The sequence below is a fragment of the Gavia stellata genome, chromosome 3, assembly GCF_030936135.1.
Source record: "Gavia stellata isolate bGavSte3 chromosome 3, bGavSte3.hap2, whole genome shotgun sequence".
Classification (NCBI taxonomy): Eukaryota; Metazoa; Chordata; class Aves; order Gaviiformes; family Gaviidae; genus Gavia; species Gavia stellata.
In genome coordinates this window covers 14995963-15012602 of record NC_082596.1, presented here as the reverse complement: position 1 = coordinate 15012602, position 16640 = coordinate 14995963, and the positions used below count along the sequence as shown (strand labels likewise).

General features: G+C 42.7%; 1 protein-coding gene across 1 annotated transcript in view; it reads left to right on the top strand.

Annotated features, from left to right (window-relative positions):
* DEPTOR (DEP domain containing MTOR interacting protein) overlaps positions 1–16640 on the top strand; it is a 74827-nt gene that overhangs the window by 41157 nt on the left and 17030 nt on the right. The window contains exons 5-8 of the mRNA XM_059815669.1: positions 7919–8104; positions 8835–8969; positions 12106–12176; positions 12828–12932. Coding sequence (XP_059671652.1) covers positions 7919–8104; positions 8835–8969; positions 12106–12176; positions 12828–12932 — 497 coding nt within the window. The remainder of the gene's footprint in view (positions 1–7918; positions 8105–8834; positions 8970–12105; positions 12177–12827; positions 12933–16640) is intronic.

Below are 16640 nucleotides of genomic sequence, written 5' to 3'. Positions count from 1 at the left end.
GGGCCTTTTCATCTTCTGCTTCCCTTGCCATAGACTGTACTTTCCATACTTTATTTGGAAGCAAAGAAAAGCAGTTGGCTATGTTCTGTAAACTTACTAAATTAAAGACGATAAATCCTCATATACAAACTGAAAAGACTGCTGAAACGCCTGTGATTCAACCCTGGCTTTTCATGCTAGAGTAAGTCGCGTGTATTTGAAAACAGACTGCGAATAGATGGCAAACCTACTGGAAAGACAAAAATGTATATAGAAACACTTATCTGCATACCTATTTTAAGGCAGCTGAAATAAAATGTTAATGCACTGAGCAGAACATACCACTTTAATAAGAGCAGGATACTCTGTATTTCGGTTCCCAAGGAATTTTTGACAGTTGTCTATCGTAATCCTGATGCTTTAAATGCAGTATAAAAGTTGTCTAGACCTTTTTGCACTACATGAATATACCACAGTTCATTGAAACAGCTCGGAAGACATGGATGTCTAATTATATCACAGCTTTTTTTCTGGACCTACTTACAGGTCCAGGACCTACTTACTTCTGGACACGCTTACTGGCTTCACCCTCAGCTAGGATGAGCTGGAACACCTGTCTGGATTTTGTATGTCAGGGCCAGGATCTGCCTTGCAGTTTTATATGAGAGGGCTGGTGGAAACTAGAGCAGTTCAAGCTTAGATCTGTTGTCCGTTCAAAGCTAATTCCTTGTAATCCAAATGAGAAAAAAATACTATTTAGTACAGCTGCACAGCCAAGCGTTTAACATGCCGGTTGAGTACGATCGTAGGTGGGCTTATCTACGGTCTACGTAGCATATATACATTCATAAAAGGTGGAGATGCAAGTGTTGTATTTATATGGTGCAGGGAATCCAAGACCCAAGGCCCTGTGCTCGCTGAACATCTGTAGTCTCTCTTCCTTGATTTGAGGGAGCTCCAAGCAGGTGGAATTCATCAATGTGCAAAAGGAAACTAATCTGAATAGGTGCCATTATTAAAATGCATTTGCAGATGCCAGATTAGCTTTAGAAAAACAGGAAGGCTTTGAGAGGAGTGGGAAAAGCATTGTCCAATGCGGAATAAAGTGTTAGTTATTCTCCTCCGGCCGCACGTGCGTTGGTGCAAGGCAGGAGTGGAAGAGGGACGGGGCAGGAGCGGTGGGGCGGTGCGGCAGGGCTGGGCAGCGTGGAGCCGAGGCGAGGACCAGCCGAAAGCCCGGGAGCCGCGCTGTGCGGGTCTCAGCAGCTGGTCAGTGTTTTCCAAGCTCGCGGGCTCACCCTCACACTGTGCAAGCCGAAGCGGACACACACGCTTCCACTGCTCCTCTGGCAAGGGACCGAAACCAGGCTGGCAAAAGGCCTGAGGCACAGAGGAGATGGACTCGGCAAGCTGTGTGCTATCCATGGAGAGAGGCATTTTTTTAAGGAACTGTTGTTTTACAGTGTTGATTTGTTTCCTTCCGTTTTAAACACCGGCTCTGCGTAGGAGAGGGGAGCGAGCAAAAGGACACGGGGCTGGAGCCAGACCCTACGCCGGGCGTGCTTTGGGAGCTGGTGGGAGCAGCGCGGGCTGTGCCCTCCTTCAGATAAACCAGCAGCCCGCCAGCGCGTGTCTCCTCACCCGGCATACGTCAACTCTTTCGGGGCAATGTCCTGCCGCTTCAGAGGTCAGAATTGCTATGGTCATCTGTGACTTGCTGTGTGAAGGTGCAGACCATTGTGGCCAGTAACAGTGAAAGTCCAGAATGATCTCCTGCGGCTTCAAACTGGGTTTAACGTCATTTTAATAGAGGAAACTACCTCAGTAAAAAGATAAAGTATACTTGCGAACAGACTGGGGCCGCTGCCTCGTACAGCGAAAGGCTTGGAAATGTGTTGTCCACCACTGGGAAGAGTTCAGTGCTGCTTTTGTCTTTAAGTGAGGAAATATATGACATATCAGTGCTAAAAACTCAATCTACTCTGCTAATGCTTTTATAACCTCTTCCTCTTAACCCCAGCACAAGCACATGCTCACACAAAAAAACAAGCGCACACTTCAACATGTCCTCCGCTCTCTCGAGAAAAGCTGCTCATCTGGCTCCTCGGGGAACGTCCGTCTCTTTCCCACTGCTCCCTCGACACGGAGCAGCCGTTCCCGGCTCCAGCCGCGGGCTCGCTTGGTGACGGGGTCGTGTTTCTGGGGATGTGCAGAGCAGCTGGAGTGCATCGCTGGATGTGGCCTACTGGGAACTGCAGCTTTCGGCTGGTAGAAAGCGGTGGAGATGTACACAGATTATCAGCGCTAAAAATCACAGGGAATTGAAGCTGTGGGAGGGATTTGGGGGAAAAGCCAGTTATGAAAATGGCCTGATTTTTAAGGCATGAGTCATACCATTTATTAAAATAGGCTTTTGTACTTTCTAAAGCCTCCTCAGTTCTATGAAATCAATGTAAAGCTAATATTTCTATCTATCTCTGCTGTGCATCAGCCTCCCTGCAAAAGAAGGAAAGAAAAGGCTGTTTGAGCCCCGTGCAGATACCAGGATTTTATGTCAGAATCAGAAGCTGAAAGAAGATTTGCATGGATGTCGCAATCTATATTTTATGTATCTGGACAGAAACTGTGAAGCAGCCAGGCACAAGAACCACTAAAGCTGCAACATTAGGTACTCCCAGTCAGACAAATGCCAAAATAAATAACCTGATTTTTCTCTTCTTAACAGTAAGGTAAATGGGGAATAACCATCTAAAATCCTTGCCAATGAAGTTTGCAAACTCTAGGGGTAGACGAGACAGTAAACAAATAATTTAACTCTATTAATTAAATGGTCATCACCCAAAAAGAGGTGTGTTTTCATAGAACTAATGGTATAACTAGAAGACAATACGTCTAGGAGATGAGAGTACAAGCTCCGCTCGTTGGTGTGAAGCAATGCTGTGCAGGGAAAGGAGGATGCACAGAGCACAAATTGTTCCCAGATTATGCTTTTCATGCAGTACAGTTGTATTAACTGTTACTATGAGCCTGAGATGTACAAAAGGAGGACAGCAAGTAACAGAAGGGGCGGGAGGTTGTAATCGAGAGCATGCCGTTCTAATAGCCGCATTTTAGGAAGGATAAAGAAAGTCTGAAGAGGACTCAAGGAGGCCTAAAAAACGAGTCAGAATTTAAGGGGTGTTACTTATTCAGCTGATCAGAGATATGTTTGAGAGTTGGCTTCATCACTTCACAGACTTCTTTACAAAGATTTCTGACCAGATCTTATGTAACTTTCTGATGAAGGTGTGACAAAGTCCAGGGATTAGCAGCTGAAGTTAAACAAATTCAGCCTTCAGTTAAATATTTATTGCCTGGCAGGGAAAGTAACTGAAGGCTTGAACAGCTCGTAAGGGGAAGAGTAAAGTGGTCATTACAGGCTGCTTTAATGTAAGATTAAACTATAGTTTTGTAAGATTAAAAGATGGGGTTTTAATTCTGTTCTTGGGGGAAATTTTGTGGCCTGTGTACGTGGGAGATTAGACTGGTAGGTTGCAACTGTACCTCCAAAGTTTGACGTAGGTGACTGTGAATTATTGTTGGTGCCTTTCCCTCCAGGACCACAAATGCTCTTGTGCACTTCTATGATTTTGGAGGTTGCCAGTCACCATATATTTTCTTTACTCTCTTTGGTACAGTTCCCTTCTGTTTCACAAGGTGCACATCGTAACATGAACATGTTGCCACATGAGCACTGGTAAATTAAATTGGAACGAAAAACCCATGAAGTCACCCCACCTTGCTCTTTACATCACCCTCACCATGTACAAATACAGGTCCTGATCCTCATCAGCCATGGCCTGACAGTTTGAGACAAAGTGAAATGGGTGCCAGTTTGCTTTTCTATGCTGCATTTTGAAGGGCAGTGAACTAATTCAGGAGTAGTTAAGTCAATCCCTATCCGGAGGCAGCAACTTCCACGAGAGGGACAGATACCTGGAGCAGGAGCTTTGCTGGGCACCATGAGTTTAGCTGCTGCTGCGGCTGAGTCAACACTCCACATTAGCTCAAGGTAACAACCTCTACATTACCTTGAAAGAAAACCCTCCCAAGCAAATCTGTGCAGTCCTCTCAGCATTCTGCCATCAGTTTGGAAAAGTTTTTCACTCCCACTTTTCTCTGCTGATTGCAAACTGTTAAAGCAGCTGATCTGAGCACCCATGCCTACGCTGGTACCTCTCACCTGGCAGGTACCAAGCGTAACAAAAACAACCCTCTGTGTGTGCTCTGCATCCAGCATTCACATAGTTGTGATTTATCAAGGGACAAGGGCATGTGTAGCTCCTCCTGGTTAATGCTGAAAGTCAGCCACTGTGCCTGAGGAGAGCTTCAGAGACAGCCTGCTCTGGTGTCTGCTTCCCCCTCCTCAACCTCTTCCTTCTGATCCATGGTGTGGAAATCCCTTTTTTCCCACACCATTCCAGATATACTCACCCTTAGGCAGAGTCCTGGCATGGACATTTCATCCCAAATCACGAATATCTCAGAAAGTTGATGATTCAAAAAAAAAAAAAAAAAAAAAAGCCACATGGGGCACACCAATAATTTTAGTGAGATATTTTATTTGATGATGTATGTACAAGGAGGCAGTTTGCGCTAACTACTCCTGTTTATTTTTTGAGCTTCTCCTTAAACGTACATAAACACTACCTTTTAGTCAAGGAATATGCAAAAAGTTACATGGTGCTACAAATACGTTGTGTGCTCAAACTGAGGATGCATGCTGTTATTCTAACACTCTTGCATGAAATGTGAACCAGCAGTAGAAACAAGGAATTGAACTATGAAAATCAATGAGCACTCCAGATTCTGTACTAATTCTACTTGTCTGGCTACAAACCCTTTGTTGTGTAAATCATATACAAATATTCTACAACATGCAGTCATTGGTCTTACCTCTTCCACTTGTATTAATTTTTTGTATAAAAATTCACCCTTCCATGGACTAAAATAGTTATAGCAGGGATGAATTACTTCAGTGTAAGACCTAAGCTTTTCTATTTTAAGTATATAATGTTACAATATTTCAGTCAAAACAAGTATTGTTATTCTAAAATATGTTCAGTACCTTGGCATAAAAAAGTTTATATTACGCAGTTTCATGGTCAATGACTATTCTAGAATTTCAGAGTGCTTTAGAATGTCTGCAACACAAGTGTGTGTTGGTCTTTGATTATCATAATTTCTGAAGACTGGCAGAACACTTCAGTTAATGACACAAACAGAACAGAGTAGTTTTACTTAAGAACTGTAGTACCATAATATTTAACATGAATCAGAAACCATACTGATATTTCTTATATTGCAAACGGTTGGCAACAGTAATTCTATTTCCAAGTGAGTATTTGTGGGGCCCTCTTTCACTTAATGTTATGAATCCCAGTAGTGTGCTGAATAAATAGAGCTTGTCTTTTTAAATTTCAGGGAACTCTTTAAGATGTCATAAAAAAAGAAAAGGAAGTTTTTTGTATTTGCATCAGGTTATTCTAATAATGTGGTAGGATATTGCTAGATATTGCTACTTTTACTTACTGTGTCAGTGGTCTGAAAATGAGACTGGTAGCTGTGAACACCTACATATTAACTCTGCCTCTGATAGCAAATCCTTTTGTGAATGTAGGCAAGTCTCCAAATCTCTCCTCCTCTATTTCCATTCTTCAAAAATAGCGATCGTTAGTAAGTGTTGTTTAATAGTATTGCGTACTATATGTGTCCAAAATGATGAGCACAGCAGCAGTGTGTGCCTGCAATAATCAACATGTCAGACCACAGTAACATATCGCTTGAATGCTAGATTTGCCTTAGCAAAGCCATTTTTCTCATGGAGGATGCATATGGCTGATTTGAGGCAACAACAGGTTCAGCACCAAAATGAAGCAGAGAAAAGCCAAGTGGTACTGGCTCTTCCAAAGTTCTTCAGCAGAACCAGGCAATTGAGGTAACACGGGTCTTTTGTGTAGATGGTACAGGAAACATCGCAGTTTGGCTAACTGGCACGAACTTTCTGCTTTGATCGTGGTAAAAGGTAGAGTTTCAAAACTCTACCTTTTTTCGAAACTCTAAGAAATGCCCTACAGCCTACGCCACGCTGTGGGACTCCGGGGCAGACAATCTGTGTGGCAGCTTGGGCACAAGCATGTGCAGTTCAGAAAGCTCCTGTGTCCTGATTATTCCTTGTGTTCCAAAGGCAAAAGTCCATTTGTACAGACAGTGTCCCCGCTCCGACAGTGGCCCAGGCAGGCAAGAGCCACGCTTCTTTGCAAGACAGACATATGTTCTGACCCCATATGGCAGTTTCTGTATCCGTATGGAGGACCACGGCTAGGACTGGCATCTTCTTTATTGTCTGGATGACTTGACATCCCTGGCATGAATAGTGTCTCTGAGACCACCAGCTGCTGGAGAAGGTGACTGGGCTTTGTCCTCTTTGAGGCTATTCCTTCAGCTCACAAGCATCAAATGACATACTGGAAGTTTATGTCTAAATACAGCCTTTTTTGCAAGGCTATCATGTATGTGGTGTACTCCTGTGGGGCTCATGGAGAGCAATCTGAGACGCATGGAGGTGTTAAGAAGGGATGAGAGCAAGAAAGAGTGTGTTGGGGATGAGGACGAAGGGAGAGGGGGCCAGCAAGGCTCCAGGCTCTGGATCTGGTGTAGCACCTTGGGCTCTGCTGCTTTTGGATCCCACGTGCCAGGCAGAGCCAAGAGCAAGGCAAAACTTTGGTGTCTGTGGTTGAGGTTGAGGCCAAATGAGGCGCAAGAGTTGGCTGATGTCTGAGTGCATCTCTATGTTGTTGTTTACACTTTACATATAAATATGTAAAACCCACCAGTTCTTATGATTCAATATTGGGAGAAATGCAAATTATAAACTAGGTAAATCCAGAATCTAGATTCTTCATGGAAAAGGTCAACTGTGGGAAATAATTTCTGTAGAGCGTGATCAAAGGAGCTAGGTGAAGATAAAGAAAATGCAGCCAAGACATCCACTGCAGCTATTTAAGATGCTGCAGCACTAATACAGAGAGTACTGCAGAGGGCTTTTCTGCAATCAAGCCCTGAAGGAGTCAGAGCACTTTTGGGACCTGGCATAGAGATCCGTCCAACTGCTATATTTTTCATTGCTATTGAGAAGCAGCATCAGTGGCAGTGAACACGCAGATGTTACGGCGATGCTGCAGTCTGCGGGTAGGCTCAGTGCTCTTGCTCTGCCACTGGCAACTTGGGATTTGCTCTCAGTGTCAAAACAGGTTGTAATTAAGACTTCTGTTCATTATGTAAGAAATGATTTTTGGCTGGGTGCCTGTTCCCAAACCTTGCGTATCCGTGCGAAGGGGAGGAAGTGGCCTGCAGGAAGTGTCTGGGACACAGTGTCTGTGGTGAACAAGACAGAGGAAATACACAGGTCTCAATTCTCTGCTGCCCTGTAGCTCCAAATGAGGTAGTCAGTCAGAGCTCCCAGGGGCTGCCCTAGATCGATGCATTTACAAAAAACTCGATGTAAGGAGCTAAGTCTGGTCTGTAGTGACCGGCAGCACCAAACAGCATTCAGAGGGAGCATGCGTGGAGGGGGACCATTATGCAACCTGTCACGAAAAGATAAAGTACTTCCATTTCCACTTGACAATAAGAAGTGCTTGTCATTAATCAAGGTGCGGTAGAAGATTCCTCTCAGCAATGACCACTAAAGTTCCTACTTTGTTATCGACACGATAAAAGCGTGTGTATTGAAACTACCTGTGTGAAGCTGACCACCTTCTTCCTTTTTCTGAGTCTGGAGAGGGGACAGCTCTGGGTGTTGCTTCCTTACACCAAGGTGTACAGTGCATACTCATTGGAGATAGGCTCTGATTTCAGTCCTACCAGGCATAGACTTTCTATCCATTTCTTTTTTCAGTGTCCAACAAGCACCATTTCATGGACAGCAACTTGCTCTACCAGTGCAGAATGAATTTCCGCCGGCGGCGACGATTAATGGAGCTCCTCACTGAGAAATCTCGCTTGATGCCAGAAAGCCATGACAGCCCATTTTGCCTGCGCAAGCAGAACCATGACAACAGAAAACACACCAGTTTTCTCTCAGGTGACTCATCAACCATACTGCTGCCTGTAGGGCAACTCCATGGGATGTTAAACAGTCCTGTTTTTGACCAAGGGGTTTCAGCGTTTATCTGAAAAATGCAGGACAAGGTATCGTGTATCCCTGTTCATAGGCATTGTCCATTCACTTGATTTACCAAATCTTTAACTCCCTGGGGTGGTTTTGCACCTGTATCAATAGCATGTCAGATGCTGATCAAAAATCAGTATCCATGAACAAGCAGAACTGGTTAAAATCCCTCCAAGCCCAAAGTAATTGGTTATATATTCTATGTGGAGTTTTCAAGAAGAGTAAAAGTGAGGGGAATAGGTCCTGCAGCATTTGCTGTACAGCAATATCTACCAAGAATAGAAAGAATAAATGGGAAGTAGAAGGAAAAATGGAAGAAATTATTTCCCTATATTGAAATGCCTCCTAGAAGACAGAATCACAGAATCACAGAATCATTAAGGTCGGAAAAGACCTTTAAGATCATCAAGTCCAACCATAAAGACACTGCAATAGGAGCAGTTCAGCCATTGCGTTAGCTACAGTACACATGAGTATATCATACTCATGCAGTGACTCTTGTAACTATGTAAAACGCACTAACCCCTTCCCAGTGTTGTCAGTGAAAGCATGGCTTATTGCTATTGTTTTAAAGATACCAGGGAAATGGGTTTAATAATTGATACCGGTTCCCTTTCTCTCTGTATTTTCTCTCTGTTTGTAGTGAGTCCCACCAAGGAGATAAAGATCGTGTCGGCAGTACGGAGGAGCAGCATGAGTAGCTGTGGCAGCAGTGGGTACTTCAGCAGTAGCCCAACGCTCAGCAGCAGTCCCCCTGTGCTCTGCAACCCCAAATCTGGTGAGCACCAGCATCACTTAGAATGCACAGGAGCCAAGGCGCAGACATCTGTTTGGGAAGAAGGCAACATGAAGAATGCCTAGCATCACGTCTAAGTTTATCTTTTCAAGGAGAGATTAAAAATTGACAGCATCACAAGTTTTGTAGGCCAGAGGGGACTATTATCATCCTCTAGCCTGAAGTCCTGCTGAACACAAGCCAGACGTCTGCCTCCAATAATCTCTGCATCAAGCCCATAATTGTGGTTTGAGCTGCAGTTTATCTCTTAGGAGGACACGCAGTCTGAGACCCAGATTTGTCTCTTCATTGCCAAGCTCTGAACTGATTCAAATCTCCTCCTAGAGACATTCCTTTGGTGCAAGTCAGAGGAGAGTTTAACTATGCAGTGGCCGCTTGAGTTGCCATGAAATAGCATAACCCAGAAAACAGCAGCCTCTAAAAAAAGAGGCAGCATTGTTTCAGCCCGTCAGGGACCATTTCAACATTTTCATTTGTTTAGGTCTTACACGGGTCTGTTTAGGAAGGTAAAAGTAGTGTCAAAGCTTATTTTCCTTTTGAAAGGATTTCCTATCCCATGCCGGAAGGTTAAACACACCCATTCTTCCACAGTTCACTTAAAATTGTTTCTTACTGTACATCTGGGAAGGGGAAAAGAGACCAGGGTAGACATTGTTTCAGCCTCTCCATTTTCCTCAGAAACAGCCCTGAATTTCAAAGCAGAGTCCCTGCTGCCCTTTGTGCTCCTTATTATTTCAGTTTTACTGGGTCTCTGCTGACAGTGTGGGGAGTGTGGTGCAATGGGGGAAGGCTTCAGTGGATATGTGTAAGCTTTGCTTTCAAAGGGATGCTGGCATTCGAAATGATTACTACAGAATGCCTCAAGCACTATATGAATCCTGTTCAAAACATTGACAATTTACTCTGGAGATGAGTGAGCTAAAGTGCATTTCATTCCTGCTGTGCAGAGTGGCCATCAGAAAGAAAGGCATAGTTATGGGGACATTTTCTTTCTTTCTCCTTTTAGCACGTTTCCTTCCCTTTCCTTAGGCTCTGATCGGAATTCAGTATGAGGTTCTAAATTAAAATAATTTGAAGGACTCAGTATGATTGCAAAAGCCATAACCCCCTACAGTAGACCTGCTGTCCAGCTTGGAGGAATGCTCTCAGTGCTGGTGGTCATTGCATCCTTGGAGTACGCTGCTGTTGGGTGTTTGGCACCACCTCCCGATATGTTTACACCTACATGCAATGCGTTTGCCCCTATATGAAAAGTGCCACATTATCATGTTTTGGCAGAATATCTCTCAGGTATACTTCCCAGAAACACTCTGATAGATTTTGCATGGTGAGCTCTTTGGACCCAGTACATCATTAATTACAGCCTAGAAAGTTTTCTGGGACAGATAAAGCAGCATTCATGTGCTGTCCATAAACGTGTGTGTTATCTAAAGTATGCCGACTATTCCATTCATTTATGGTTCTGATTATATATGAAGTGTCAACCCATGAGTAGTGAGAACAAGTTTATTTGAATACAGCTGATTACACAACACTGGAACAAAAAGGATAGGCTGATGTTGCCCTTGCATAAATTCCTTATTTTTTGAAAGAAATTCTCCCTTAGGACTAGTTTTCAAACTCTGAATAGCTTTAACAGGCTCATATTTGAAAGAAGGCAGCAACAGATGTATAAACAGACTTATTTTTAAGAATTACACAATTACAGGCAATGTAGGGTAATTTCGCTTGTAATGCAAGTACAGATCCACACATCATCTCGCAGAGGTTAACATAAGGCTGTCAGATGTAAATGTTATGGAGGAATTCTTAATCCTCTGCTGGACTATAAAGTGATTTTTTTCACAAATAGTTTCCTGCTATCCAGAACTGGGGCATGTCGCTGAACTGTGTGCTAATAAACACAAGGCGGAGGTATATTATCAGATGAGTTCTCTTGCAGGCAAACACTTAAAAAAACCCCAGGTCATGACTTGACCAGTCATGTAGAAAAACAATCATCACACGAAAAAAATTTCTGGAGGTATAATGAAGGGAGGCACGCAAGGGAGGCCTGCGTGGATGATTTACCTGCTTCTGACTTGTCGAATGAGCATAATAATTCAGTTTTTTTACGTTGACCAGGCATGCTCTGCAAAGTGTAACACTGGTTAAATGACAGTTTGTCAAAATCTATGGGAAAGAAAAAAAATACATAATGTTTTGTATGCTAGAATTCTCTCTGCTCCCATGAATGTCATTAAGAAACTCATGAATGTCTTCGAATACCATCTGTGGGAAATTTTATCTTCCACCTGTGACTGAAAAGGCAGACATCATCAAAATTATTTATCACTAAAACAAAAGCAGCCGTAATTTTTGAGCTGTGGCAGGCAAATATGGTGAACAACATATGTTGTCTCATTGTCCTCCATCTTGTGAAGCATTTATAGACAGATAAAAACTGGTATGCAGAATGGTATCGATTTGGTTTGGCAGAACTTTGCCTTTATTTTGTTCAGGGGAAAATTACCCCATTACATAGCAAGGAAATGAGGAATCACCTGCAGAAACTCACTGGTATTTCCTTTCATGTAAAATCCCAGCTAGCTATAGATTACTTAGGCTGTCCCTGGATAAAATGGGGTTAGATGTCTATGCCTACAATTGCAGGAATCTCTTTGTTGGGAGAATTTCTGACTCAAGCAGAATTTTCTTATTACTTAATTCTGTGATTCAAACCTGACTCAGATGAAATAGCAGAGAGCACCCAACATGCATGGAGCGAGCCAGGAAGAAAAGCTGCTCCGTGCCAGGCAGGTCAGTCACTTGTTTCAACACTGGACACGGGAACAGCCACTTCTGACGTTTCTGATAGTATTTAGTGGACATAGATTGCAGACAGCAAAGTCTGTTGGCTAAATGCCCTGGTTTTCCAAAGATTTCATCATTTGTACTCAGAGTTCTTCTGCAGTCTTTTCCTTGGCTCTTTTACTACTTTCAAGCAAGTTTGCAAGAACTGAAAGAGTTTATGGGAAGTGGGACCACGAAGATGTAGTATCCCAACACTGTATCTTATTTTTTAGGAAAAACTCTAGAGGAATGCTTATGTTGACTATTCATTTATGTACCTCCACAGTATTAAAGAGACCTGTGACTGCTGATGAGCTCTTGATGCCTGGAGCCCCATACGTAAGAAAAACTTTTACGGTATGTCTCCAGTATTTTTCTTTTTTTTCTGCATGTTGTATGCATAAGGTAGTCCAAACAGACATTTTCTGATGGGATAATTACAGCTTATTTGCATTTGCTAAGGTTTGTACTTTAAAATCCCAAACTCCGTTATCAGTACTTCCACACATTTCAGGTCTGTTTCTGCACTTGTTTATCCTGTCTGTATGCCAATGTAGTACTGCTGACTTAAATGGAGTGTAAAATTACATAAAGCAAATAACATTTGTATTATACAAACTCATCTAGACTTTGTGCTCCTGGTAATACTTGCACTGCAGGAGTGGATTACGTACCCAAATTGAAATTTTCCACTCAGGACTTTCTAGACTATGATTGGACAGAAATTTTGATTCATATTCACGATTACCAAAAGCCTTTCTGTAAAGACATTTTTGAACCTAGTCATTGGAAGCATTGCTTTTTACAGCCTCCTAGTTCAACAAAGCAAGAGGAATCGTTTGGATAGAGCCTTTCCCATGAGTGGTATAGCAGCCTGTACACAATGTCCTTTACTACGTGTTGGAATTACAGAGATGTTGAAATTATGTCTTGAACCATTTAGATGTTACACCCTTGAATTTCACCAAGCTGCCCGAAGGTGATCGTGTCCTCCTTTTCTCTTTCCAGATCGTCGGCGACGCGGTGGGCTGGGGCTTTGTGGTGCGGGGGAGCAAGCCCTGCCACATCCAGGCCGTGGACCCCAGCGGGCCGGCAGCCGCGGCTGGGATGAAGGTGGGTTTTCAAAATGGGACGATCTACTGGGGGTGTTTGTGCTGCTCAGTGAAGGTCTTGGGCTGCCTATACTTGGGGAAGGAGAGGTGCTTTTGTTTCCAGGGTTGAGCATCTTTGTTTCGGTTTCAGGCATTTGCGCCCAGTGAGTTCTGCTGCCTTACATCCCCCTCCTGTTTCTTTTCTTCTGTCCTTGAGATTCTTCAGGTCCCTTTTTCAAATGAAACTCATTTATCCTTTCCAAGTTGCTTTCTTGATCTTTTTTTTTTTTTTTGGTTGGTTGGCTAGTTTTGGTGGTGGTGGTGTTTTGGTTTTTTTGGAAATTTTTTTTTTTTATTTTCACCTTTTTCCAACTCTGCACAATTTTACCTTCCCTCTTTACTTTGCAATTTATGTGGTTGCTGGTATGCAGCTTCTGGACTTTGCCTATATAGGAAGAGGCAAAGTCAGACATACCTATTGAAAGTGAAGCTAGCATAACCCGTTGTTCACTGTAAAGCAGTTAAGATTCAAGACATTTTGGAAAGAGGAATGTATGGTACTTTCTTATTTCATAAAGAGTTGAAATAGTTTCGTACATGATTTAAGAATAAATAAGTACAAATTCCATGTGAAGGCTTTTGTACTGCTAACGCAGAGCCCATTGACTTACCTGTGGGTTTGGATCACATCCCGCATATATCTGTGAATTACTCACTCTCTTGTACAGTGGGAAAAAATAAAAGCAAAGCATTATGCCAAGTACAGATAAAAGCAAGAAAGGGAAACTAACTGCTACACCTACTCCAGTGTCCAGGCTGGGACAGACACAAAGATTAAATGATCAGCTTATATCATGTTTTATTGTATGGTAATAACACAGATGAAGGCTTCAGATGTATTCCACATGCAGCCCAGTTTGCTGCAAATTTTGTCCTGCCTTCTAATTTATTTCCCTTTCCCATCACACTCAGCCCAGCTGTCACTCGCCCGTGTATTCACACAGCAAGCTGGAGACAGCATGCGCTGCCCCGACTCCAGGGATGAGCATCCTGCCCACTGCACGATGCCAGACCTGCCATGGCAGCCTCCTTAGCAAGTGCCCTACAGGGGTTTCCTCTCTCCAGCTGCTGAGTTTTTTTAAATGAAACTTGCAAGAACATACTGTCTTTGAAACATTTGCTTTTTCTGAGTACGGGCAGGCAAACCTCTGGGAGGGGGAATGGCAGCTGCAGAGCCTGTTGGTGCATGTAGCACCCTGACACGTCCTGCTGGCAAACAGCTGGATTCCTGAGGGAGCTGGATTTTTTTAGGAGTTTTGTACAATACCTAAATATAATATGCAGCTACAATTTTTGTATGAAGAGTATCATTTTCAAAAAGTAATCCTGCCTAAAATTTAAAGGATTTAAATTTTAAAATAATGAATTTATTCATGTCTATGTTCTAGATCCTGAACTTGGGAGTTTAGTACTTTACAGCATCTTTTACTCTCTGAATATAGCCGCTAGCAATAAAGTAGATCTATTCTGAAACCTGACTTGTAAAAATAACCCTGTGGTGTCATATGTATAATCTTAGAGATTTCACTTCTGCACTGAGCAGCTTAGAGCTGAATATAGTGGGGCTTTGGTTTGTTTTTACTTTTGGTTTCATGCTGGCAGCCCTGTGACTACACACTAGGATGTTTCGGTTAAGCTGGGTGCTTTCATATTTCACCTCTGAAACTGGTTTTATGTGCCAAATTATGTCCTTGTAACTTCCATTCGTGCTCTCCATGTGCTCATGTACTCTGATAGAGTTACAGAGGTTTACCTGAACCATTCAAGACATAAGAATGTAAAATAATCTACTGTCCTGAGGGAAGCAAACAGTATTTTAGACAGTAAAGCTGGAATATATTGTCTTGAATTTGCACAAAGGACAGATCTGATTATTTGCAAAGGTGCTACATTTATATAAAATTGCTTTTCAGAGCAGAATTGCACATAAAACATTATAGCCATGTATTAGTAGATTCCCTGTTTAGACACCAAAATTGGGGCTCCATTTTCAGAAACACTGAATACCTTTAGCCCCTGGTGAAGAAATGCCAGTTTTCTTTGAAAATAAGGGGTTTTGTTGAGGTGTTCCCATGGCAATAGGTATGTAAATTATAGTGCAGTATTTGAAATTTTTAAAAATCTATGTCACTTAATCCATCTGTTTACAGAACTCTTCAATCTGGCAAATTTAAAGGAATCATATGACAGGCTTTAGATGACAGCTCCTTGAAAATAAACCTTCCCCTGTGTGGAAGCTGCAGGAGGGGCACTTTGAAAATAGGCTATTTGGCATAGTAACTTCTGGTGGGCTGGTGCAAGAGGCTTTTGTCTCCCAGTGTTGCTCTGAGCGCTACACCAAAGAAGCACTAACAAGGAAAGTTGGCTATGATGAAAAGGGCAAGAATTTGAAGAAGAGCCAAGACTTGGCGTTGCAGTTTGTAGAAAAGTTCTTGGCAGTAGCAGCAAGGTTTTTCCTCCTAAGGAGATGTATCCAGTGTAATCGTTTTTGGAAGTGTCTTTATTTGTAAAGCTTGTGATTTTGCAGTTATGTCTCTTGGAGAGCACTATATTCCTCTCTTTGCATTACGCTGGACAAATTGTTGTGAGAGAACTGCCTACAATCTCGTTGTAGGACCTCGCTTTGTGCACTTAAAACTCTACTGTGTATTATATAAAGCAGTAAACATTACAGGTTCAATGTACCTGAAGGACTTTGTGATGTCTTGCTTTCACTCTGACCTTGGCTGTGTTCCTGGCCTGCTCCAAAGCGCTGTGAATTGGGAGTCTCGGTAGAAATCTCAATGAGCTTGGGACGGAGCTCTGACCACACGCAGTGGCTGTGCAGTGGGCACGGCGCTGGGCGGCTGGGACGCACAGGTCTCCGTTGCACACACACACCCCTGCGTGGCAGCACTTGCCATCTCGTTATACATGCCATCCTCTTCTGGGGTAATTTTCAGACGATTTAATTCTGAGAAAATCCCCGCTAGCATGGTCTGCTGAAGAGGTGTGAGAGGGTGTAATGGTTTTGGCTTTAAGTCTTGAGACTTCTTCTAGGGCTGGTAAATAGGATTGCCATTTACAATCTGAGGTTTCAAGTATGAAGCTGAGCAAATAATTTCATAAATATCATCTTGTCAATTAGCTTTATTAAAGTATTTTTAGACCTGGCTTGTTGAAGAGCGGTTGCCTGTGACAGCGTTGTGAAGAGTGTGGTTGCTGTAAGCGCATTAACAAGTGGGAGCTGGAGGCGACGCGGGGCTATGAAAGGAGTCAGTGTTGCGATGCATACTTCTAAGTTATTTGCAGCTCTGTTTTGCTGTCTGCTGTCGTCAGCAGTGGAAGACAGGAACAACAGGATTTTGAAGTTCCCAGATTGCTTTAATATTCAGTATTGACTGGCTGCAAAATTCAGGTCTCTGCAGATGACACTGCTAAATGTTGCCAGTTGTTGTCAGGAAAACTCTTTTCCTCCTTTTTTCAGTGTTTTATTCTGTAAGTTAATTTGTGTTTTTAAGGCACAAGTATTCTTTGCAAAGTTACACAACTTGACTTCAAACTAGTGACTTACTTAAATTATGCATTGCACATTGTTATTTAGTGTGACATCACTGCAACAGAGTGTGACAAAACAAACAGACCTAGCCTAGGGTGAGGCTTGTGAAAGAGACAAATTAATCACTCATTT